This window comes from Limanda limanda, chromosome 16 (genome assembly GCF_963576545.1).
Source record: "Limanda limanda chromosome 16, fLimLim1.1, whole genome shotgun sequence".
In the NCBI taxonomy this organism is placed as follows: Eukaryota; Metazoa; Chordata; class Actinopteri; order Pleuronectiformes; family Pleuronectidae; genus Limanda; species Limanda limanda.
The window spans coordinates 5,248,594-5,275,537 of NC_083651.1; the positions used below are offsets into that span (position 1 = coordinate 5,248,594).

At 42.2% G+C, this 26,944-nt stretch overlaps 1 protein-coding gene across 1 annotated transcript; it reads right to left on the reverse strand.

Moving 5' to 3' along the window:
- On the reverse strand, positions 1-25,284 carry LOC133022042 (inactive dipeptidyl peptidase 10-like). Its single transcript, XM_061089058.1, has 26 exons — positions 25,231-25,284; positions 23,715-23,826; positions 23,495-23,590; positions 21,765-21,859; positions 21,296-21,370; positions 12,681-12,733; positions 12,487-12,568; positions 10,860-10,980; positions 9,665-9,819; positions 7,791-7,888; positions 7,578-7,701; positions 7,457-7,495; positions 7,037-7,144; positions 6,699-6,790; positions 6,574-6,621; positions 5,996-6,117; positions 5,512-5,559; positions 5,007-5,105; positions 4,116-4,185; positions 3,802-3,996; positions 3,002-3,056; positions 2,810-2,909; positions 2,472-2,530; positions 960-1,032; positions 674-747; positions 1-141 (listed from the first exon to the last, which is right to left on the reverse strand). Exons 1-26 carry the CDS (start codon positions 25,282-25,284, stop codon positions 1-3), a joined length of 2,388 nt encoding a protein of 795 aa, XP_060945041.1.
- Positions 25,285-26,944: the final 1,660 nt, after the last annotated feature.

A 26,944-nucleotide genomic window follows, 5' to 3' on the forward strand; every position in this document is an offset into this window, starting at 1 on the left:
CTAGTCGTCTTCTTTGGATGTCTGAGGGACAGAAACCTCTTCCTCCTCCTCGAGGCAGCGCCTGAAGAAGCTGAGCACGGAGCTCAGCAGGTAGTGTCGGCTCCCGACTGACGCAAGGTTGTGTCCTTCGTCCGGGAAGATCTGGGGCGGCGGAGAATCAAAAGCAAAGACGGGTTTAATTGACTTTTTTAATTTGTTCTTCATGTAGAATGTGTTTTATTAAGAATGTGGTTCATTTAGACGCCTGAGAGTCACAAGAAGACAAGGAAAGTTCCAGTAAGAAGAATACATCTGGTGATGTTTGTCTTTCTTTTTGTCAACGAATGCTGTAGAATAGTCAAAACCAATTTCCTGACAGTGCTGTGTGCTCTTTTTCATTAAAGGTCATTAATGTCTTAACACAGTCCCTGTGGCTTGTGGCTGATGTGACTCAGACAGAAGGAAAACAAGCACTTGTTAGGGACTGTTTTCAGTCCCAGATTCAATGTACTTGGGAAAATTTTCATTGTTTGGAAAGGGAATGTAAGTTTGAGTCAAATCAACTGCATAGTGTATTTTCATGGGGACACTTTTTAAACTCTATGGTACAGATCTTGTCGGTACTTCTGTTCGAAATACAATAAATCTAAGGACAAATGATATGAACTCAGACATTAGAAATGTCAGCACTCACCTGGAGGGTGTAGTTCACGTTGGATGCAGCCAGTAGTTTGACCAGCTCAGCAGAATGTTGGAAATGAACAGTGGCTGAAAGAGACGATAACAATAGATTCATCGTTAAACCGTCACAGTTTGTGATCTGTTGTTTCTGATGCTCCTGTCATCCTCCGTCTCACAAGGCCGTTTCCACAGGTTAACTTCAGACCTGACTCAGGATCAGAAGCTGGCCTGGATAATGGTTTCCATGCCAATGAAGCCCAGTATACATCTCCACACCTGCATCACACCTGTATACTCACCATCTGCTGTGCCGTGGATGATGAGGAAGTTCACTGGACTCAGGAATGTGATGTTGTTGAGCACAGAGGAAATCTGTTCCGGAGAAGAAGCAGTAGTGTTACCCTTCTTTAAACATGTAGCTGGGAAATAAAGTTTATTTCCACCAACTAATAAAGACTGAAGTTAGACGAGGGGAAGTTCAAGATCAGTTTCAACATCTACACACAGTGAAATCAGCGGTAAAAGAGAAGTTAAAGACCATAATGGGCTTTATCTCTAATCTATTTGGATTTATTGCACCGGATCCTATTTCCTGTACCTTAAAATGGAGCTTTAACTGTTTCTCCGGTGTTTTGTGGAAAGTGCAGCACACACATCCATCAGGTGGAGGAGCGGCGCAAACAACCGTGAACGTTAAATGAGGCGGAGCAAAGTGAATTGTTGCTGTTTGGAGTGGAGGTGAAAAGAAGCCTCCGGAGTGTGTGTGTGGTCTTTAGATGGAATCGTCAGGCTTCTCGATAGATTTCAATTTCTAAGAAATAGTTTCTAAGAAGTCATTTACAGAACACCTATAAGCCCCACTACATAGTGTTGCTATGGAGAAGAGGCTGTAGTCAAAGGTGCGAGTCGTTGCAATCTGCTGCTATAATTAGAAGCTTTGTCGTTGCAATGGACGTTTTCACAGCAGACGTCTCCACTGGTTACAGGAAAAGCCTGGATGTAATTAATCACCAGTGGCTCGCTTCCATTCACCTGTCTCAGTAAGCCAATGCCCACGAGCTGGCAAGAACAACACCATATACCTTAATGGAACGCAGCCATTGTTATGTTATTAATTATTCTTTACCTGTAAAGACAAATCAAAAAGTCTGCTGTGAATAAAAGGTGTGTGAGAGAATGACCCAAATGTATGTGAAATGGATTTAGATCCCGAAGGTAAACAGGAATGTGCACACATTAAATACATTAATATTATATTCCTGTTTGTGCAAAGCTTCCCTGTCAATTAAATATACTGATTGAATGAAAAATCTAAATATCAGGTCGAGAGATTAGATTAGACTTTAGTTTCTACCCTCAAATGTGACTTAAGGGAATTTTATAATTGTAATTGAAATAACTTGGTGTCTCTAGTCATGTGAGTGTATAAAAAAAGATTATTTAGTAAGTCAGAGATGTTCTACTATATTTAACTTTTGTTCTCAACACTTTTTTAAAGCCATACTTATGAGAAGTGCCCTTTTTTTCCCTGGAGCCCCAAAATGTCTGTGCACGTCCCTGCTGCTGGTTCTGTTGTCAGGTTTAAACACATCTACTGATCACATACATTACAAACTGTTACTTTGCTGTTAAACAGCGGTGATAATGTATTTAGATTGCTGTTTTGCAAAGATAAAACTAATAAACTAATATTGACCCATAATAAACTGTCAAACATGAGTGTGCTTTGAATCCCAGCAGCGCAGTGAGAGGTCAGAGGTCAAACCTGTTCATAGCTGTTTACTCTAGAAAACCTTGAGACTCCCTCGTACCTGGTGTTCGTGATCCTCTGGCAGCCGAGAGACAAAGTATTTCTCTGTGAAGGCCGATCCTTTGTTGGGATGAAAAACACATCAGTCAATGGGGAGATGTTGAGAGTAAAGGTCAGCGTCTCTGTTTTATCACACATTGTTTATTCATTACAACATTTCCAATGTTTTTTCAGTCTTCTTCACTTTAACATTGGACTTTAAAACAACGCTGATGACTCACGGTGCTCTGCTGTTTATTTGCCTTCTTGAGATTGTTTAAGCGATCCATCTTAAATCAGATCTATATCACTGTGATGCTGATGGTCTGTTAGTATTCCACTGGTGTGTGTGGCTCTCACCATAGAGTCTCCAGTTGGTGATCGGAGCCACAGCGATGCCGCACTTGAACCTGGAGCTGTGGGTCAGCAGCAGGAGCGAGGACAAGAAGCCTCCGTACGCCTGGAGAAGAAAGAACATCACTGCCCCTCCAGAAACAGGTTCAACTTCATGTCTTAATATATCAGCTGCAGGGCGGGGGGGCTGTGCATTACCTTTCCATAAACTCCAACTCTGTTTCCATCGATATAAGGCAGCCTGATCAGGTGCCTGGAGAATATACAGAAATCAAAAAGCTTTTTCTGTTATAGAACTGGTATTAATGGAAACATCACAAGGATTATAAAACAAGTTGTTAATGGTGTTATTCATTATTTATCATGAAGGCTGAAATAATTAAATACAAACTAATGGATTCACGAAAGGAAGGGGGGGGGGGGGTTGGGGTGGAGGCTCTGTAAAAGAAAGAAATGAATAGAACCTGTCCTTGTGCTGTGCTTTAGTATTTAGTTTCTGGTATGTGAAGCAACACATCACAACACAACACATTTTAGTGTGAATCATTATTAGATGGAAAACAAGCAGATCCTAAAGGCATAATGTCAAATGTCAAATTATGAATATTTTATAGTTTGAGCTTTAGAAAAAGGAATCACATTAAAATAACGCGTGTGGGATCCTGAAGTCTGCAAATTGGAAAATATTCACTTTAAAATGAATTATTTACTATTAGGTTGGTTAAATCTTTCCTAGCAGCTTAATTAATTTGTGAATAAGGCAATAGTAATGGATACCAGTGCAAAAACACACATCCAGAAACACAATAAACTGTATATGAAGAACAACGTGATCCCAAATCTATATATTTATGACTAAATGGTTATCATGGTTTGTTATTTGGTTTTAATTATTGATAATGACCATAAACGAAGGAAATAAAAAGAGGCTAACTGCAAATCAGTTTGTTAACCTGGTCCAGAATCCACTGGATCACATTCAGGTAGAAACCACTTACTCCAGAGCTGTGATCTGGTCCTGGACGTCCACAGTTCCCAGGCCCATGTGCACCTGGTGGAGAACCCTCTGACCCTGGGAGCCGCTGCCTCGGCCGTCCAGACGAGCCACGATCACTTTGTCCGAGCTGACCAGCACCGACTCCCAGCCCAGAGAGAAGCGCTCGCTCACCGCCTGACCACCGGGGGCGCTGTCCCTGGGAAAGGGTACAGGATACAACAATTAATATCGGCTTGATCTAAATGGAACATGTAACTTAGCAAATGTGATTGAAAAATGCTTCTACTAAGGAGAAAAGTATCTGAAGCTACTTACAGAACCAACACAAGTGGGTACTCCTTCTCTTCATCCAGATCTACAGGGACAATCAACTCCAGACGAAGATCTGAGGACAAACAGGAGACTCACCGTGTTGTTTATCCAAACTACTGTTTCCTGCTTCACATGATTCTGTCTCACAGATCAATATTCAGTCCAGATTGCAGGATGATGCTGATGTTGAGCATCATCCAACCTTGTTTGTACATTAAAGCTCAGGTCATCATGATTCAAGAGTTCAGTAGAGCTGCAGACTCTGTAAGATGCTTCCTGCCTGGCATCTATTTCCTGATGTGAGTGATTCACAGTGATGTGCAGTTGAAATAAAGAGTCTTGGGATCGTTGCTCGAGATGTTAAGTGGTGTGAAACATGCGGAGCAACGATGTCAGAGCAGAACTGTCAGCGCAGGAGCAGTGAGTATCAGCTAATAAAGGAGTTTAAGATTCAAGATGAGGACTTTTAAACAAGTGTCAAGATGCCTGTGAGGCTGCTCTGCCAAGTCCAGCTGCCTCTGACCTCTGCTCAGTGTGCTCTGTGACCTCTGGAGGATTCAGATCTGACAGGCTTCAGGAAAATACCCAAAATAAACACAGTGGGTCATGGGAACAGCACGCCTGCTGGAAACCACTTCATTCATACAGTTTACAGTTTGGATTGTTATAAAACAAATGATACAAAGAGAAAAACAGTTAATCTACAGAGAGGATTAGAAAAACCTGATTTCCCAGCTGCAGTATATTCATCCTAAAGACAGAAGATATATTGGTTATAAATAAATACAGCTGAACACTTTGGGAACCACTGTTACACACAAGGTGGAGAACAACAAGAATTATCACAAACCATAATGCAAAATTCTGTAGCTCATCATAGTTTTAGTGTCTTACCAAAGTCGTTGATTTGAACGGTTCTTCTCTCCCACTTGGGTAACGTCCTGTTTGCCAGTGACTGTTGTAATACTGTGTTCTTTTCAAAAATCTTGTATTCTGTTAAAGGACAAAGTGACAAATAATAAAGTTATACAAACAGACATGATCACATGTATCATGAAACTGTAACAGATCATCCTTTAAAGGTCAAACATGTGGTGATTTGATGAGAGATGATTAATAACTATCTGCTTGATGGTTTATCTCACTGGAGTAAGGAATAAGTTCATCTTTAATTCATCCATGTGTCCAATGTTAATCTCCCTCAATGAATGTTGTGTTAATCACCACAAGTTACTGACTTCATCTCTAAATATCAGTCGATCGATTCAGGCCCTCAAACCAAAAAATGAGAAATCCAGCTTCTACCCACACAGAATTTTAAAAAATCATGCTTGATGCAATAGAGTGTAAGTTTGTAAATCTACATAGTAAACTGGGTCAGGTGTGCCAGTGCACTTACTGTTCATATCATTGAGTTTGTGGAGAGATGATTGAGGTATTCCAGGACCTGTGGAAAAAGAGTTTTAGATCAGGCAATACAATTTTATTATATATTTGATTGTCTGATCGGAAAAGTGTTTTAAAACTAATGGCAGTCGTGAAGTTTATGAGATGTAAAGGCAGCAGGGTTTTTATGTTGCACATACTCTGATGTGACACGAGGCATGTAGGTTTCTCTGTAACAGTTAAGTTCTGTTTGACCATTTTTGTCTTAAAAAGATTAAATTAAAGATTAAAAACAGAAGATTATTGCTGCAATGATGATCACATGATTCATTTCAGAGCCAAGATGGTGTCTGACCCTCGATTAAAGAGTCAGAAATGTGATTCACCCGAGCCTGTGCAGCTCTCTAACGTTTTTGGCGTTGCCTCAAACACGTTATATCCTCTCAGTGAACCTGCTGTGTTGCTCATGGGGGGGTGGGGGGATGGGGGGGGGTTACCTCTGCAGTTGAGGAGCACATGGCGGCGGTCCGGGCTGAGAGCGGCGTCGTAGTAGCTGCACTTTGATCTGAAGAGCGAGCAGCTGAGGCATTCTTTACGGAGCGGATCCACAGTGGAGACCCTGTTGGGGGTGGGGGGGTGGGGGTGGGGGGGGTTGATTTCACAGGTTTTACATCATCTGACAAATTGTTTCTGGAGTAAATCAAAACAGTTGGATGTTTAGAAAGCTATTATACGTTGACGTTTGGCTAAAAATGGTTGAAACATGCTCTCTACTTCAGACACAAACATTTTATGGATGTATGTGGGGAGCTTTATATATATATTAATATTAGGGCTGGGCAAGTTAACTCGTTTCAATCGAGTTAACTCAAGTGATGAGTTAACTCGATTAATTATTTTATCTCGCATTAACTCAGGTTTGATTATTTATTGTTTTATTGTGAAAGTCAGGCTTTTATTTTGTGAAAGTCTGTTGCTGTTAACTCATCACTTGAGTTAACTCGATTAAAATGAGTTAACTTGCCCAGCCCTAATTAATATTATATATATTGCTTCTGTATTGAATTGACGGTACCTGTACAATTGCCGCTGTGCTGATCCTTCCTCTGTGCTTAGAAAATAACTGTAAAACATAAAGTGAACCAGTTAGTTCTTATAGTTTGTGTGTAACTGTACACATACACACAGTCAGTCACTCACACTGAGTTGCTGGTCTCGTCGTAGGCCAGGATGTGAGAGACCTCCCAGCTTCCTGAGGTGAGGTGGCGGAGGTTGACCTCTTGACCCTCAGACTGAAGGATAGACACAGAACACCAGAGAAGTCGTGTTAACATGACCTCACATGACCTACATGCTCTGTAAGGGCCACACCGCTGTTGAGTCTTTTATTTTTTAACCTGGCACACTCCCCGAATTTAAAACACTCTCCTTCACTTAATGAATGTTCTAATTCTCTCGTGTTGCAGGAAATATATTTCAGAATGAGGAGACTTCCAGATTACATCATACGCATTATGAATAAGTGGGAGGGAGTTTACGTGGTTGGAGATCATGGTGATGTGGCTGAACGTCCCTCTGTCGCCATGTTTCAAAGGCATCGTGATGAAGAATGTTGAGACGTCTCTGGAAAATACCGGCTCCTCATTCTGGGAAAGGAGAAACAATGACAAATACATTTTTATACATCATAAAATTAAATTATTTGAGAACAACACTCTACCTCTGTGCAATATCTCAACTGGAATTTTAAGCTTGAAACAAGTGACTGTTAAAGTAGAGCAAAATCAAAACATCTGATCAGACGATAACAAACAGACATAACTTTGTTAAAGATATTTTTATAACTTAGACTTACATGAGTCTAAAATGAATTAGAGGAAACTGATTCAGGGCTAAAATCAGGTTAAACTGCTTGGAAATACAAAAATAAATTGGTCCTGCAAGGTCGAAACACTCACCTGGCGATCAAGCCACTTCTCTGATGTCATCACATGTTTCTGCATTAGAGAGATCGAGTTACTCCATAAAATGTCTGTATATTAACTTGTGATTTTAGAAGAAGAACCGTTGAGTTCTTACCTTGGTGCATTCGGCCGTGGTGACATCACACAGGGAGAGAACGGACATGTTCTGAGCTCGATTCACCCAGCGCACGCTCAGCCTCTCCCGTGTCACCCACGTCACCATGGTGATGTAGAACTCACTAGTACAAACACATAGATGGAAACAATTGAAAATATAAAACCAACAACATATTATCATTATCTAAATTAACCTTCATACAGTAAGTACCTCTTTTCCAAACTGTCCGGAGGCCTCAGCTCAGTGGTCAGGGAGCTGCCGTCCAGAGTGACCACGTAGAGTCTGACAGTCGGATTGATTTGACCCATCTGTGGGAAAAACAACACAAATGTAGACAATCACACATTGGTTTAATCGAATCTGATATCATACCCATGATGCACTGCAGCAACGACAGAAAGCACTGAGCAGCACATCGCGCTTGTTTTTCTATTTTTATTTGCCAGCAAACTGTCCAGCGTCAGTCGGACTTTAACAAGGAATATAATGAGAGTATAAAACAAGTGGAGAACAAACTGTGTTGATGTTTACTGGGCCGGCCCCGGGGCGAGTCACTCATCTCTCCTCTCCTCAGCCTCCCTCAGAAACACGGCTCATTAGTCGACATGAGACGGGAGATCTCCGGGACGCAGAGCCACCTGTCACCTCTGTGACAGCGTCTCTCCGGCGCTCCTGCTCTTATTAGGATCGGTTATTATACGTCTTCTGCAATCCTTCACTTTCTGCTCGTGTGGAGGTATAACAGCTTATCCCAATAACTCTCCGCTGCTGTTTCCTCTGTCTGCTGACGGCACGGGCCTCATTTCACTTGACAGGTATATAATCTGAGCTCGGAGCTTTTCTTACTTTACTGACGTATACTCCAGCCAGGAAGCCAGAGACAATACGTGAAACTGATATCACAGAGAAGGGATCCGTCATCCAGATCACGCAATAGATATGTACTTTAAAGTGATGGTTTGTTTGTTTGTTATAGGACGATGGAATATGCTGAGTTTAGACCCGTCCTTCAACCTGTTATTGTTTACTTCTCTGCTGTGTATTACTGACCCAGGCATGAATATCATGACCTATCAGCAGCACCACTGAGACAGAGCTGTAGGTCTTTGACCTCGCACTTCTTGTAGCTTTCAGTAGCACCGAACAAATGTGCACTGTCAGCGTGTTTGAGATGTTTCATGTGGAGCAGACGACAGCTGAAGTGGCTTTTTACGTTCTGTAAATATCAAGCTGTGCAGTGGATGTTCCTACGCTGCCTCTAACAGTGGCTCCCATTCTGTAGAATACATTTACAGTATGTGTGCACTATTATTTATCTGGGTCACAATTACTCACAAACAGATCATTCTATCATCTGAATAATAGATCTGCGTCTGGCTTCAGATTTGAGATTTGACCTCATTGCACAGCTCTGATGATTTCCTGAAAAATCATCTCTCAATTTATTGAGCTGTTGCCATGTGACCGGCCCAGCTGTCTGCTCTAAGAGGCCGGTCATGTGACTGGCGGAGGGGAGGTAGAACGGGTAATCAGCTGACCAAGAGGCCGGTAGTTCAATCCCCGGGGTTGTCTTCCCTTTAGCTGCTGCAGAATCAGTTCTTCCCCCCCCCCCCGTAGGTGAGCCTGAGAGCGAGAGCAGCGCTTCATTAATTAGACTTCCCCCCCGGGATGAGTCTGAGCCAACAAATGAGATTGCCCTCTCCCTCATGACCCTCATTCCACCACTTTTCCACAACCGTTCCCTCATCTGAGACTCATCCGATGTGCTAACCATCCTCATCAAGGGAATGGAGTCGTGTTCGCTTACCTCACCGAAGCATTTCACGTTCCTTCTCCCCCCACGGCTCCCTACAAAGTTCCCTCTTCACAGGAAGCAGGTAAGCGTGAATTGAACAAAGGTTTGACTAACCTTCAGTTGTATTATTCATAGGACTGGTTTGATACAATGGAGGTTTAGATACTGTCAGGTTGTGAGGCTTTTGGAGGGAGCTGGCAGATTGTAAATGCTGCTCATCATTTCTAGTTCTGCTCCAGTGACAGAGAGAGGAGATGAGACTTGGGTTTACTGTCTGTACTATGATTACCTTTGGGTAGGGGTATTCCTTCCCTCGAGGGTAGAGGGCTCCTGTGAAGCGAGGCAGGAGCATGTTGGGAACCAGGGAGTCGTTGATGGTGAGGTAGGCCAGTCTGGTCCCATCAGGGGACCACCAGTGAGAAGCCTGAGTGTGGAGCACCTCCTCTGGAAAGACAAGAAGAGACAAATCAGGAAAGATCTGGGCCAGGAGAGTGACAGCCATCACAGAGGAGATGCTCCTGCAGCTTCTCTTAGATCCTAGTTTGACGAGAGCTGTGATTGGACAACAACAATCATCCCAATTACATGTTTAGTTGATTGTTGGTGCTGCACTGAATGCACCTGAGGATTGAGTCTGCAGGTCAGGGTTGGGTACCGAAACCTGGTTCCATACACAAACAGGATATACCTCAAACATGAGTCAACATGTCAACAAAGAGACTAAATCCTAACAGTCGAACGTGTGGCTGCATTTCACGTGAAAGGTTCCCAACACCCGAGCATGCAGCAAATGTCTGAGCAATAGCCATGATGTTTGCCTTCTGCCAGCAAACTGAGAACAGAAGAAGGAAAAGGAGGAAAATGAAAAAACGTAAAATAACTGCCGGCAACGCACGGATAAACATGTGAAGGTAGAGGGAGGATCTAATGTTTGCTCGAGTGACGATGATCACATCAGTGTGGTCGGCCCTGGACCCAGTGAAGACTGATGAAGAAGCTGTTATTACATAATATATACATAGACATAGTTTACTTTGAACTGTTTTTGTGTCGAGTTTCCTCCTCCGATTTGCCTTGGCTAAAAACTAAATACCTGCTCTTATCGTCAACCTTTGTTTTATGTAAAGTTTCTGCATCATTTAGGCAACGCGACCGTTTTAAAGGTATTGATTTAGCTTCATAACGAACCCGATCGATACCCAACCCGAGTGCAGGTTCCATACAGAACTGATACAAAGGTTCCACCATGTCAGAGTGTCGGTTTTAGCATCAGTGCATTTGTTTTGCAGTCAAGTATTTAATCTGATTGGAGGAGTTAATCACCAGGTCCATCACAATTCATCTGCTATGCAGGTAAAATACAACAAACAGCATCGACCACTTATCTCCTCAACTCAGATGTTTAAGTTTTGGTGGGTGTTTCTTTTGAAAGGTGTGTGAGGTGATGTGAACCAGTGTGTGAACCAGTGGCGTCTCTCTCTTACCCTCGTACAACCAGTCTGCGATCCCATTGAAGACGATCCCTTCCTGTCCCGAGGACGTGAGTCTCCACGAGCTGCTCTGAACATCCGTCTGGTAGTAAATGTTGTTCTCAAATATATAGATCTGAAAAGACAGAAAATATAAAGTAGGATTTCATTTGAAAAAATGAACCAAAAATAATTGCACACATTGCTTTGTAGAGAGTGTTCACAGGGATAAAAGATTACATGTAATCGTGATTCATTATCATAAAATTGTTATAATCAGCCCAGATAATTGGAAATATGTGAAATAATATTTTAGTTAACCTGTCCAGGATTACATGAATTCATCTGACAGTTTCCTGAGCTGGAACATTGTGAACAAAGCACTGCAGGTGAACCAGCGGCTCAGCATGTGTGGAGACCTGACCCATTTCTTTTTAATCCAAATGAATATTATTACCGTATCTGACTTATGAAGTCATGAATTCACAAGTTACATGAGAAGTCGTTGCACTGCTGCCACCTTTTTACACAGTTTCCTTGAAGTAACTCTTGTTTCAGAACGTCTCTGGTGACCAAACAGAGAAAAGCCCGGTGACGTGATCACAGAGAGAAAACACTCAGCGATAAAAATAATAAGGCAGCGGCTCACGATAACACAAATATATATGCAGCTCATGATTAATGATACTTGTTATTAGCTAGCACCGGTGGTGGCCCTCTGCTGAAGGGCTTCACCGAGCCAGGCTCCACCGGGGGGGCAGGTATAAATACTGAGGAAACCAGATAAATATGCTATCAAATGGTTAATTGCTTTCCTTGTCTGCACTGGAGACAATAATGGACTGATAATTCTGCACACAATACTCGAGGAAAGTCGTTTTCCAGCAACTGCTCCGCTAGTTTGTTTTTCTTTCAGGAGAGAAACTGCCTTTGATTGGACTTTACCTCAGAGGAATGAATTATACATTAAACACAAGACAATAAACATTGATTCTCAGCGTTCTGCAGCGAGGCCTCTTCATGGAAAACGACGAGAATCTAAATGAAATCCACATCGAGGACGTTTCCTTCTCATTGTGAAGGAATCTGCAAATTACTTTCTCAATAAACCAATTAAGTGTTTATTCTGTTACACACACTTGAAGAATTAAAATCACTTTGTTTTGAAACCCACAAACAATCAAATTGCAATGAATTAAAACAGACAGTGCAGACAATTAGATATTCATGTTTTGTTTAAAATTCACTGAAATTATGAAGTGATCAAATAAGTTGTTGAACAATTGGCTGCTCAGTGTTTTGTGTCGATGTTTTTACTGATTTTAGATCAAGTTATGAGATTGATTATTTGACTAAAAAGCCTCAAACAGCTTTCAGGCAGATGCTTCAAATCACAGTTGATATTATCAGGACATTTCTCCTGCATTATCATTCATGCTTCTAGATGCAGGATTTAATCACAGAGTCTTAAGTCACATTAATATTCTGCATATTGCTGCTGAACCCGGAGCTGAAAAACCACAATATTTGTTAAGAGAAGGAGAAATATGGTCCAGATTCTTGTGTCTGTGGAGGAGAAGATGCTGCTGCCTCTTACTCTTCATGTGTTCACGACCGTTATTTACCCAAGTGCCCGACTCACCAGCTGTTGACCCCGAACCCCCCATGAGGCGAACTGGAGGACTGAGTCGGAGACCTCTGGAGGATTCAGCTCCCGCACCTCTCTGACGCAAGAACACAAAGCAACATCTTTAGTTTGTATATCATGAACCAGCCACAGCCACTGGATTCTGACCATGATGTTAAATGATTGATCTTATTTGTTGTTCTTCTCACCGTGTGTACAGGTTGTAGACGAGGTATGAAGCCAGGAACGAGTGCTGGTAGACCTGGACACCAACACAAGAAGGAACTGGTTCAGGGTCATTAGAACACATAACTGTTGATTTCACAACTTATTGATAATCAGGACGTAAAAGGAAATCATTTAGATAGTTAGGATAAATGTATTTTATATTAATTCAAATTTATTCAAAGGGAAAATATTATTAAAATACGATGCACTGAACACTTGGCCCCTTAAAAAGAAATCCGGCAGGAGGCTGGGTTGCAAAGAATGAAAAAAAAAAAAGAGTAGATGCTTTCAGTATCGGATGTGAATATCATTTCTACATTTAATTTTATATGCAATAAGAAGATCATTTTCATTCTATCGAGCCTCATGTTAAATTTCCGCCCAATTTGTGTGCGCTGAAGTGTCGGAGGAACATCCGCTCTCACTGCTTTTGTTTCAGGATTCAATTTGATGATGGCTCAGTACCTGAAACCACCACCCCCCCCCCCAGAGGGATATGATAAATACAGTCGAGCGTTTCCATTCCCCTCAGCAGAAGATCAGTCGTGCACAGGATGGAATCTGCTCGGCGCCTCACTACGAAACCGTCACTCCTGATTTGGACAGAACTCTTCACTGTAGATCGTGAACTGTATCTCCACGTCTCTTCTTTTCTTCTTTTCTCGAAACAGAGACGTCAACATCATTCAGCGGACGCCCCCCCCTTGCTGACAGCTCTGTGATGACTCCTTGATAAGGCTGTCACCACAGGGTGACGCATGAGAGAGGAGGGTGGTGGTGATGTGTTGGATGGTGGTGGTGGTGGTGGTGGGGGGGTGGTTGGTGGTGTTCCCAGCAGACTGCGCCTACACGGCACTTGTAAATAGTTCCTATAGTGTTTGTTTCTTACATCTTAGAAGCACTTTGCTGGTGTTTGCAGTTTGATCCTGACACTTGGTTGGTATTTCTCTCGCATGAGAACTGTGACTGTTATTTAAACAGAAGCTTGGAAGAGTAAAACCAACAGATGTAGTGTTTGTGTAGGAAATGACAAAAGACTTAAGAATGTTCTGTTTTCTAAATATAGTTATAATAATAATAATAATAATAATAATACATTTTTATTTGGAGGCGCCTTTCAAGTCACCCAAGGTCACCTTACAATAAAATAATACAGGATAAAAGATAAAAGCATGAAAGATAGAGACAACATTAAAACAGAACATCAACATAAAAACAAGTGAAGTGCACAGGGTCCAGTTATAGAGAGTAAGCCAGTTTGAACAGGTGAGTTTTGAGTTGAGACTTGAATGATGTGATGGAGTCTGATTGTCTTCTGTGTGGGGGGAATGGATTGGTAAATGGATTTGTATTTATATAGCGCCTTTCTAGTCTGATGAAGACCACTCAAAGCGCTTTACAGTACAGTTTCACATTCACCCATTCACACACACATTCATACAGTGCATCTACTTGCAGCACTTTGTTATTCTATGGGGGGCTATTGAGGGTTCAGCATCTTGCCCAAGGACACTTCGGCATGCAGATGGTTCAGACTGGGGATCGAACCGCCGACCTTCAGGTTGGAGGACGACCACTCTACCCCTCAGCCACAGCCGCCCGGGGAGGGAGTTCCAGAGCCTGGGTGCTGAGCAGCTGAAGGCTCGGGCACCCAGGCTACTGAGGCGAGATGTGGGGATGGTTAGCAGTCCAGAAGAGGATGAGCGGAGGGTGCGGGAGGGAGTGTATTCCTGAAGGAGGTCGTAGAGCTAAGTGGGGGCTAGATTGTGGAGAGCTTTATAGGTGAGAAGTAGGTTTTTGTAGTCGATGCGGTGTTGTACAGGGAGCCGGTGGAGTCGGATGAGTACAGGAGTGATGTGATCCGATGATTTGGTGCAGGTGATGATTCCGGGCGGCCGAGTTCTGAATGAGTCTGTTGATGAGTTTGGTGGGGAGTCCGGTGAGAAGGGCATTGCAGTAGTCGATGCGGGATGTGACAAACGAGTGGACCAGGATTTCGGTGCTGGACTGGGTCAGTGATGGGCGGAGTCTGGAGATGTTGCGGAGGTGGAAGAATGCAGTCCGGGTGATGTTTTGAAAATGGGGTGCGAATGAAAGGGTGCAGTCCAGAATGACGCCGAAGCTCTTGACTTGAGGGGAGAAGGGTACAGGGAATCCGTCGACGATGATGGGTGGAGCAGGGCTGTGTTGGGATTTGGCGATTGTGGATTTGGAGCCGTTTAGCTTTAGGAAGTTCCTGCTTCCCCGGATGTCATCAAGGCAGGTGATGAGGGAGGTAGGAGGGATGGCAGCGGTCGGTTTAGAGGAGATGTAGACCTGTGTGTCATCGGCGTAGCAATGAAAATGGACCCCGTGGTGACGGAGGAGTCAGTTTTTATACATGAAATAACACATGTGTTTTAAAGGGACACTTTTTGTTTAAACTCTGCATCCTGGGTCCATCTGCCTCTAACCCAACCCTGACATGTGTTGGTCTGAAGAAGAGTTGCACTGTTGGTGCATTGTTGACTTTAGACAGAAAATGATGCCGACAGGCTTGAAAACAAATTAAATTAGGATGTGTCTAATTTGGTTTGGTTTACACCATTAGTGTCATCTCCCGTTCCCGATAGAAGTCAAGTGCACTTGCACCGTAGCAAATTGGTATTATGATGCTCGAGCACAAGCAGATTATCTGAGTGTGAACACATTGTGCTAGAATGTATATTACTATTAATAATGGCCTCTTAAATAACAGTGAAAAACTGTGAAATAATTGTGTTGCCTTCATGCGTCGTTTCAACTCCTCTGTCTCCACCGGACCTGAGACCACTGCACTGGACTGATATTAATCATAGTAACACATTTATACTTTGCGCTTTTTATACTGCACCTTATTTAACGCTCGCTAACTTCAGCACTTAACAATTTGTATTTCTGTGTTTGGTATTTTTGCATTTCAATACTTTCTTCACTGGAAAGCTGCTATGGGAAATTAATGACTCCGGGGATTTATAAAGTCGTCTGTCTATATATCTATATATAAATCTATAGATATATAGATATAAATATATATATCTTAAGACTGGTTTGATTATGTGATCAAATCAATATATGTAGCAGAATAATTAATTTATAGAAAAGCCCTTTAGAAAATGTTTTTACAAAATAAAGTTAACACATTTCTTTGGTTTATTGTTAGGAAGAAGATTATTCATTACCCTTTTCATTACTCAAAACTGAAGTGAGGATTTAAAAAATAAAAGCTTTTTTAACAGCAGCAGTGAAACAAACCAGTGAAGAATTAACTGTAGAGACACTTGTTCTAATGGGAACTTATTGGGACAGATCTTCATCTCTAAATTAGTTATGATTTGTTTCGAGACATTTTTAAACAATCTCATTGCGAAAATTCTCACAAAGCAGATTGAGTCTCATTAAAAGTGTTTACTCTCAGAGATCATCAGCTGATGATGGGCCTAATTGGTGCACTCTGCTTATTTTCCCACTACAACGTCATTAACATGCGTTGAAACCAGTTCCTCTGTACAGACACAATAATAATCAGCCACTGGAGGATTCCTCCTGTCGTAAGCACACGAGTGAAGTCCTGGACAATGTGCACAGGAGGCTGCTGACCATACACACATCTGAATAAGATGCATGGAAACCTTTCGACGCAGCAGTATAGTGCAGCAGAGAGAGAGCCAGCGTGATTATGATAAATTCATAAGACAACTGGAGACAGTGGTGCCGGGGCGAGCCATTACTCTCCATAGATTACGGCTGTCACTTTGATGATGAACACATCTGCTCCGTCCAGCTCGGGAGGAGACGGAGCCGTTAACGCTCTGCTCTCTCCATCCCATCGAGCTCACACAGCTCATTATCAAACCAGCTCGCTGCTCTGCACCCCCGACGAGTCTCGGTGGCGTCACATCGCAGGACGGAACCAGGAGCAACCGAGTCATGTGGTTTGCAACTAGCTATTTCCCTATTATTGGGCAGAGGGACTGGAAAGCCAGCTGTGATAAATGAGCTGTGTTCCCGTCCCTGTTTGTAACTAAGTGCATGAAAAACATAACACGAAAAATCCCAGCTCCCAGTCTGTTTGGAGCAGAGAAGCGATGGGAGCTGTGGAGCAGAGGGCTGGAGGTGTGCAGGTGGAAACACGGAAACCTGCTTTAATCACAAAACACTAATCTTTTTGTATTGTATACTTGTTTTTCCCAGTAGGTTGTTAAACTGGAACTGAGGCTACATCCATGCTAAGTTTTCGTTTTGAAGATTTCCCACAGATGCACATGGAATCCGCTCAACTTCAGAGAATTAGATCCACTGAATCCGTGGAGTTTGGAAATGATCACGTAGACACTTACAGCCGCATACAAGGAGTTTTAAAACATGGAAATGTCAAATGTATTTGATTTGTCACAATCGTTGAGGACATATAAATTGGTGTGAGGGAGTTTCTTCAGTTTTCTTTCAGTAAGTTTCACATCTCTTCCTCCGGCTTCCAGGCGCTGGGTAATGTCCCCGTCAATAAGGGGCCATGCGCTGACCACGGTTGCTATGGCTACCGCTGATGGGAATTAAGCAGCTGCACACATTCTGGGCGACAGATAAACATATGAAACAGTGACCTACGGTGACCTCTGCCTGCTCTTTGTGCAGAAGCTTCCTCAGTCAAGGAATACAGAGCGACTGAGAGAGAAGCAACATGAAGAAGAAAACTTCTTCACGAGCTGCACTCGGAAAAACTAGAACATTGCAAACAAGCAGCTCTTGTCCATGAGCAGTTAATAAATAACGGCTGCAGAGAAAGTGAAGAAGACTCCAAGAAGTAGGAGGACATGTTTTCTTATCAATGAACAAGAGAATAATTCATGAACTTCAGAGGTTTCAGCACAAAACCATAAAAAAAAGAGAGGCCGGAGAAAAACAGCCACGAGAAGAAACTGGTAGAGATCGAGAACAATGTTCTGATGGATCGAAAAACAACCTATATCAAAAGGAGGAAATGATAGAAAGTTACCAACTCCTCTGTTACATCTGCTGCTGGTTTGGTTTCATTTTCCAAAACCAGACCAAAATACATACTTATAAAATGGTACCAGTGCCTAAAAGCTGCCAAAACACATAATTTTGAAAATGATAGCGATGCAAAGAACAGCTGTTTTCATAGCTAAGGCGAATTTGGAGCTGAAACGTATCATTCTAGTGCTTTGCTCGTTCCTAGCAAGCTGAGCTGTTGCAAATCACAAGCTTTCCTTCTGAAACAACAGTAACCTGCAGTAATTCAGCTGCAGCGAGTAAAGACCTGCATGTCAATGACTAACCCCAACCTACAACTAGAGGGCACTGTTTATTCAAGATGTATTTGTATTGAATACATCACGTGTCCAAATGGAAGTGAATGTGGGTCCTGAAAGTTTTTGCAACCATGTGACCTGAGGCTGCTCTTTGATTGGCTGTTGCAGATTTCCCAAGGTATTATTTCCCACTGTGGACAACGACGAACATAAATATTTAAAGAAAATGCAAACGGCAAGAAAGTTGGCAGCGTCACTTCGACAACACAGGATTAGAAGAAGCTCAGCCGCTCGATTTGTGTTGTGTTGCTTTTGTTGAGTCGGGCTTCAGTTTGTTTACAGCTCAACTCAAGTTATTTACTCAGACTGCTTGTGTTTGAGGACAACATCCAAAGCCCTGAAAGAAATATATAAAATGTCTTGTGCAGCAAACAGAATATTCAGACTCTTTGTCGCTGACCATGAGCAGCACAGAAAACTTAACAAAAAAGGATTCTGCATCCACAGATGAAGTTATTACTCTGGTGTGATTTTCTGAAATGGCGGAGGAGCAAAATGTCCAATAACCGTTTATTTTTAACAACAGACACTATTTTATAGTAATATTCATGACTTCATGATAAACATCAACAAGAGTTAATTTGCTGTATGTTTATTCCTGATAGCAGCGTGGCCTCTGGGGTGGACATGTTGCTCCAGCAGCTGAAGAACTTAATCCTTTATTATCACTTGTTTGCAAACTCAGTGAAACATTTTGTAATTGGAAGAGGCTCCAATAAAAACATCTCTTCACCACAATCAGCATTTGATTCATTCCAGTCATTTGAATTCTATCAGAGACGCACGAGGAGGAAAACTGCTCCACCGGCAGAATCTCCTCTCGACAATGGAACAGCTGAAATAGTGGAAATGTTTCCGTGGCTCTGCAGCCGAGCAGCAGGCTGAGAGGAGAGATTGTTCTGGAGATGATAATAGTCAATCCTTGCCCCCCGCCCCCCCCAATTCCATCCTCATGCTCTGTAAACCCCTCGTGTGACACACACCTGGAGACGCTGAGCACCACACTGCGCTCTTTGTTCGGTGATATCTGCCTTTTTCTAAAGACATGTTTGGACCGATTAGGGATTAAAAGAAACGCTGAGTCTCAACTGGGCCACAGTTCACACCAGCATAACTACGATGTTTTACTGGGAATGGGTAAAAAAACGCTTAGTCATCAATGATCTGTACAGCAGACAGAGAGGGATCTGTGGATGTGGAACTTCTTATAATGTTCTCATCATTTCTTTTACTTCTACCAAATGAGTGTGGTTAAGGGGATAATTCATTGCAAATTACCTCTTTGATAGAATCAGTCTTTAGTGCGACTGGTTGGGGAAACATCACAATGATCTGTGTGTGTCCAGCATTAGATTCTTATTTCTACAGCATCGCCACAGTGTTCACCTGAATCCGCCTGTAGCTGAACACTGGTCCTTGTGGGAGGTGGTGATGCTTCCGTCAGTGTCAGGGACAGATTCCACTGTGTGCTGTGGGATTAGGGATTTAATCAGATTCATTGGAAAGGAGATCACCACGTGTGAGTGGGGCCGTGGTTAATGGCTCTGTCCATTTAATTTGTGTACTTTATCTGTTCTGCTGAATATTGTCAAAACGCGTTTGGAATGTGTAACGTTTGTGATGGACTGGACTTACAGGCCAGTGTCTGTCCTTTCAGAGTGTATAAAGATTAACATTATTATATTTTGTTTATCTTGATGTTTAAATTAAACGGAATAAATTAAATAATATCCAACAAATCACTTGCTCTGAGTTATTGATTCAGCACATTTACGAGCTTCGCTAATTATTCACCACCCCTGATTAGCGTCGTGTTTGCATTTGTCTGGTTTTCTCCTTTTTCAGAAATTATGTACAAATGTCAACACAAATACACTTTCATCACACACACAACCTTCCATTGAAAACATGAAGCTGAAATACATATGTGTCCTTTAACTATAAAAGCTGCTTGTTGATGAAATGAACCCGAATGAAAAAGGGAACAACTGCTTTGAATTGGTATCCATAACATTCAGTCATGATATTCTCTCTAAAGCACTGAGTGAAGCCACAGCTCTGTCAGCAGAAGCCAAATGAGCTTGTTGAGTAAAAAATAACTTTGGAAAGGATTTGGCATGAAGAGTAATTAGCTTTGTTGCAATCAGCAGAGCCCTGAACCATCCCATCGTTATACTGTTATAGACCTAGAGTGCTGAGGGAACTCCCATGATGCACTGGGCTCTCTCTCTCTCTCTCTCTCTCTCTCTCTCTCTCTCTCTCTCTCTCTCTCTCTCTGACTCAAAATCTGCAGCGTCCAGATCTGACACTACTACTGCAGAGACTATTATATTGTTATAATTATTAGTAGCCCACTATTCATCATCTTTTATTATTATCATAACTGCTTCTATTAACTGGTGCTGCGATCATTAATAATGTCCTTACAGCTAAGTCCCAGTCAGTGTCCCTGTCCTTCAGGTGCTGTGACACAGTGGTCTGACCGGGTTTCTGCACCTTGAAGGCTCCTCAGTTTTGGCTGACAGATTCGACCTTCAATCCCTGAACAATGGCGGCTCCCTCTACAGGCCGAGCTGCTCCAGGATTCATTGTACGCCGGCCGTGAATCAGTTTTCAAAAAGAGATAAAGACCTCGAACAAGATGTTCGGGCAATTGGGACAAAGCCACTATCTTCATAACTGTATTGACAACAGTGTTCCTGGTGACCCCAACTCTCTCCTCTCTCCCCCATGTCCCTCCTCTCGAGTGTTTGCTCGTTGTTTGAACTGTTTCCCGAACAATAAGTTGAGGTTTTGTTGCGTAGGCAGCACAGTGAGTAATGAAGCAGACAAACCTTACTTCTTTACCCTTTGATGCATGACAGCAGAGAATCAGGAGAAATCAGGTCAAGGACAAATATGCATCCATTCATTGTGTTATGTTTTGTTGTGGTTATCATGCTTTATACTCTAAACTTAACCAATGCTCACAAGAGACAGTTGTCGACCATGTAGGTCCACAGACAGAATGAAACAATTTCTCTCTCTATCTCTCTCTTTCACGTCTCTCCACTACCTGACATTTAAATGCCACTATAATAATAATTTATTCCCATTGGTCACCAAACGGTGTCTGACTTTATCGTGAGGAGAGTTATGAAGGAAAGTCGCCAGACTCCTGCTGAGTCATTTATGGCCACAACGCACACACACAGCTTTGACCCACACTGCTGTTACCATAGTGTATCATAGTATTAAGAGCTTACCTGCTTGACATCATATCCCAGAAGAACATAGTTGAGATCAGGAGACACTGAAAACCTTGAGGCCTTAAAAGTTGCCTGTGGGAAGAGGAACAGACATGGTGAAGATTTGTTCTGCAAAACTAAGAAATCATCGGAGGTACACACACATACACACACACACACACACACACACACACACACACACACACACACACACACACACACACACACACACACACACACACACACACACACACACCCACACACACACACACACACACAGACACACACACACACAGACCCAACAACCAACACACTGACAACCTGAAATCATTATAAAACATTACAATCTTGAGTCAACCTCCACCAGGTCAGTACACCGGCAAAGCTGTTTACCATTAAAACGATGACGCATTAAAACTTGATGAGAAAAATACTTGAATAATTGTTATTTTCCTTAAATAAACATTTTATTTGACTCAATACTTACAAATGTGGAGTTTTTCAGCAGGAGTTGTGTTTCATTGCTCTTTAAAGACGTTTTCAAAACATCTCCGTCCCAGTTCTGAAAGATGATCTCCTTTCCTATTGGACGGACACATAAATGTCCAGAATCAATGGATTTGAATGTGATGAAGTGCATTTAATAAGGTTAAAATAGACAAATACATGAATCAGCGACACAGAAAGGCTGGATGCTCCATTCCTTAGATTCCTTGGTTCCTCCACTGGAAACCATTTTCTTAAGATGATAATGTGCAGACAGAACAACTCTGAGATTCATGGGGGGGTTTTATGAGTTGGACGTTAAGTTTCCCCAGGAGAGGAACACGGATCTGACAGGAGAGAGGAGAGACCAACAACAGCAGGAACACAAACTCCTTCAGGAGCATCTGCCTCAGAGAACTAGTGAGATTCAGTGGAATCAACGACAGGAGCTTCTGCAATAACTCTGGTCTAAATCAAACCCCCCCACACCCACCAGTCCAGACAGGACTGAATCCCATTACCTCATGTGACAGGTCTAAATCATTGTGAAGTCCCCATCTCATGTAGATGTCAATGAATGAGCTCCGAGGCATCACTCTCAGCCAATGAGGCTGTGCACTCGCTAACACTCAAAACACTCGAGTGTGACGGGAAAATAAAGATGAAAGACGGATGAATTGCTCGTATTCAACAGGCGAGAGAATCCTCCAAAGGCTTTTGTCATTTAGAAAAACTCTTCCCTGCAGTGAAACAAACCGGGTATTGTTTTATATTCTGTGCATGTATCAAATCAACGGTTGCATAAAACATTTTACAGCAAAAGTAATTGTGAAACTGGGTCACGGTCCCATCAGGAAAAACTCTGAGGATAAAGGTGATGAGTCGTTTCAACCGTGATTACAAGAGTCTGAGTCCGTCAGTGATTTGGTTAAAACAATAATGAAAGGAAATCCCATGTGACGCTGCTGTTGACTCCGTTAGTCCGGGTGACACTGGAAGAAAACTCACAGACTGCTGGGGCCACCAGGGTGGAGGGGGGGGGGTGACGCCATTCAAACTGACTGGGGCCTGTTTGTGAGGAAGCTCTCCAGCCCAGAGAACATGGAGGAGACTGGAATCCAGTGGTGAGCAGGAATCAACCATCACATTTCAGACACAGTTATTCTCCTCAACTTCACGGTGTGATAATAAATCAGCTGTTGTGTCGGCTCCGCTCCCTCCGAGTGGAACAGGAAATCAATAAACATTCAACAGAGACTGTACCTGCGTGCAAACCCAGTGTGGAACACAGCTGTGAGCGTTGATTGGGTAATTATCTGCCATCTCATCAGATGCTGATGAAACTATCATATTCAAATGAAATGAATCAGAGTTGCAGCTTTTGCAGAGTTTCTCAAGAAAAAATCATTCACACCCATTAGATTTTGATTCCAATCAAAACAGCAAAATGAAAGTTACTGTGAAAATAGAAACAGAGCAAAGTGGTGACGTGATTGTTCAGGAGAAAACATCCAGACTCAACAACAACAGTGAAGAGTGTAGAGGAAGAGTTTGTAACTGGATGAACACGAGCAAACTATCAGCTGTCAGAGCAGAACGATGTAGGAGCAGATTACAAATACTGAAGATGACACATGTGTCTTTACAGGTGGAAGATTCGATGATTTTTTGATACATATTATGTGATCAACAATTAGTTTGAGGCGATTTGAAGCCAGGTTTCTAACTCACCACTAATCCACTTTGCATCAGGGTCGTGTATTTGGAAGTTCCGGTGAAACAGGTCATCGACTGTCAACTGGGAACCAGAGGGTTTGACACCTTCATCTGCAGGAAGAAGAAAATGCATTTAATACTGTTCACTGTCAGAGGGATACTCACAGGGCAAATCAAAAACATAGATCATAAAGGTCATCATTATTCTAGGAGTCAATATAAATGGGAACCTTACTTCTTGACAGCAGAACAATGGACAGTCCAATGAGAGAGAGAACCAGCAGAATAACCAGCAGAGAGATGCCGATGCCCTTCCAGTTCCTGTCCGGTCCAATCGGCCCCAAGTCCTGAGGAACCAGAGGAGAAAATCAAGTGAATAATGAGAAATCGTGTTTTTAATAAAACCCCAAAAAACATAACATAAGGGAAAATAAAAAAAGGAGGGACAAGCCCCAGAGCCTCTTCCCCAAGTATAAAGCTGCTGACACATCAACAAGACAGAACACAGACATTAATGTTGAAGAGGCTCTGCTGGATTCTGAGGGAACTAAGAGGCCACAACTTCCAGATGTGCTCATCAATGAAGTTTTAGTGGTCGTACCAACTTCGCTGGGTAACAAAACTGTCTCTGTACCCACAGGCCTGGTTCACATAACAAAGAAATATATACATATATAATATAATTACGGCTAGCAAAACCAAAACAAAGCCGGCAAATCATAGTTGAAGGAACAATAATAATCACCCGGTATAAAAACTGGCAGAGTTTTTTCTTCTAAGCTTTTCATACAAAAAAGTTTTCTTTTTAATTAAACTTATGTTCATATTCTTTTGATCCACTGGTTTTCAATAACAAAGGATTCAACACTATTGCTTTTAACAATGAAACACGTTTAACACAAGTCTTCGCACTCAAAGAACTGAGTGTAGTTTTATTCAAGTATAATATTCGATGAAACTAAAAAGGATGATATTGGATTAAAGAGTAAGTCGTCTTTTAATGAACTATTTTGTTAGTCTCATCTTCACCTTTTGCACTCATGCAACTTCACATAAACTCACTGTGGATGACACACCAGGTCAAAAACAATGATCTCATCTGAAAAAAATGATTCGCAATATTTCATGTTCTTTGACCATGTTCTTTCATCAGGTCTGATCAGTCACTGAAACACCACAGAGGATCCTGTGGCGTTCACAGGTTAGTTACTACAATGAGTCTTATTCAGAAATCACAGTGGTAAACACTTTTATTCACTGGGTTGAAACCACATTACTACATTACTCTCGCATTCTTCCAGTAGCAGATTCTGAAACGAGCCCACAGGGTTAACAAGCTCTGACTCTGCTGAACTCGTTGAAAGCTTCACGATGTTAACGAGACAGAAGAATCCTCTGAAGAGCCGGCCCCTTTTTGGACCTGTCTCCAAGTCTTTATCTGCCTGACATCAATTATGCCGCCTTATTGCATTTGCAGTGACAGAGCAGTTTTATAAATAAATCCTTCTCGATTACAGAGCCCCGGGCGTCTGAAAACCCGTCCGTGTATTTATGGATCGCTTCACTTTCCAAGTCTTTTAATTGGGAGAATCATTCAAAGATAAATACCATTGCCAGCTCTGCACACACCCCCCGGATCAACTCTGCACCTCCTCTTTCTCCCTGTAGCGTCTGCTTATTAAACTTCTGGATCAGTTACTGAAAAGCACTTTTCCACAGAGAAGACTTCTCCGGTCTCAATTCAACCCGACTCTGTCGGCGATGCCTGCGTTTCGTTTACCGTTGTTAACTCGAGCTTCACCCATCAGGGAACAATATTTGCTGTGGTGCCTCCCAGTCGTTACCCCAGTGATACAACAAGCTGTCGGGCCAGTATGTTCCTGATGGGGAACATTTACTTATGGTGGGATTATGTTGAGTCATGTTCTCCCCTGCTGTGAAAACGTGAGATGAGAACGTGTCTGAACTGCTGTGGATCCATGTCATCATCCCTTGTCCAGTAAAATATATGCATTATAAATCTCTTAAAATACAGAGGCACCGATCTCCCCTATTAAACTTTAATTCAGAATAATCCATTTGCTTTGTGGCAGTTCAGTTTCTCAAAAAGGGAAAGAGAGACAAATCAATACACAAAAAAACACTTAAACATCTTCATTCGTTTCTCATTTAATTTACTGAAAACCCTCAGAAGTAAATGATGTTTCCATCCAGGGCCGGGTCTAGACAGGCATGTATGAGGGGGCAGCCACAAATCTTGAGGGGGCATTGCGCTTTATTATATTATTATTATTATAAATTGGGATTTAGTTTGAGGGGGCACAACATTTATTTGAGGGGGCCAGGCTCCCTCTTGCCCCTGCCTAGACCCGGCCCTGGTTCCATCTTTCATAATTTTAGAACTCGGACTCAACAGATCAAACCATCAGTTTCCTCAACATAGTCAGTATTAAATTAGCTATTAACATAGAATCTAGCTGGCTACCCCATACTTTATTAAATAAGGGGTTTTCCTCATATTACAACATTTGTCACAAGGCGCATTGAAATTACTAATCTATATTATCGAGGTAAAGCAAAACAGTGACAGGAGTTAAATGGAGGTAAAACCTTCATCATACTGTGACTAGACAAATGTGTGTGTTTTCCTGACAACTCCTGCTTGTTCAATGTGTGTCGTTGTGTGTCGTCTCCGAGCTGAAGGTCTCAAAGCAGCACTATGAATCCAGCAGACACACTGACAGCAGTGTCACCGTGTCCCGCCCTCTAACCTGTCAACGCAGCCGGAGCAGTTCCTCCACATCTTCCAACAAACAAGCTATTTCTGACAGTTTCCCTGTGACAGCACCGTGTGATTCTCTTTCTCATCCGCAGCCTTGTGCCAGGAGCTGTTTCTCAAGATGCTCAGCTGCTGAAATTGAACAGCGGAGAAATAGAGCCATAAATGCTATCGAGAAGCTAATCTGTGTCTTAATCCCCGTCTGAGATGAAGTCAGAAAGGTCGACTAAAGGTTGACGGTTCGATCTGTGGCTGCTCCGGTCTCAGCCAAACTATCTGTGATTATGTAGCATCACTGTGTGAGCGTGAGTGAAAGAAGCACAATAACAACCTGTTTTCCTTTTAATTAAACTTATGTTAATTTTATTTTGATCCACTGGTTTTCAATACTGACAAATTCAACACTATTGCTTTCAACAATGAAACACTTTTAACACAATCTAGAGGATTTTGTCTTCACTCTCAAAGAACTGAGTGTAGTTTTATTCAAGTATAATATTGGATGAAACTTAAACTTCCTGAAAAACTCAAAATGATGATATTGGATTAAAGAGTAAGTTGTATTTTAATGAACTATTTCGTTAGTTCCATGTATAAATGCTGTCTCACCTTCACCTTTTGCACTCTTCCAACTTCATATCAACTCACTGTCGATGACAAACCAGGTCAAAAACGATGGTCTCTCC

Excerpts from the sequence above, each read along its gene's own strand:
- LOC133022042 (XM_061089058.1), bottom strand. The coding sequence starts at position 25,284 with ATGGGTGAAGCTCGAGTTAACAACGGTAAACGAAACGCAGGCATCGCC. Across the intron at positions 7,145-7,456 it reads AGAAGTGGCTTGATCGCCAG|AATGAGGAGCCGGTATTTTC; the intron begins GTGAGTGTTTCG and ends CTCCTTTCCCAG. Across the intron at positions 142-673 it reads ACGTGAACTACACCCTCCAG|ATCTTCCCGGACGAAGGACA; the intron begins GTGAGTGCTGAC and ends CCGCCGCCCCAG.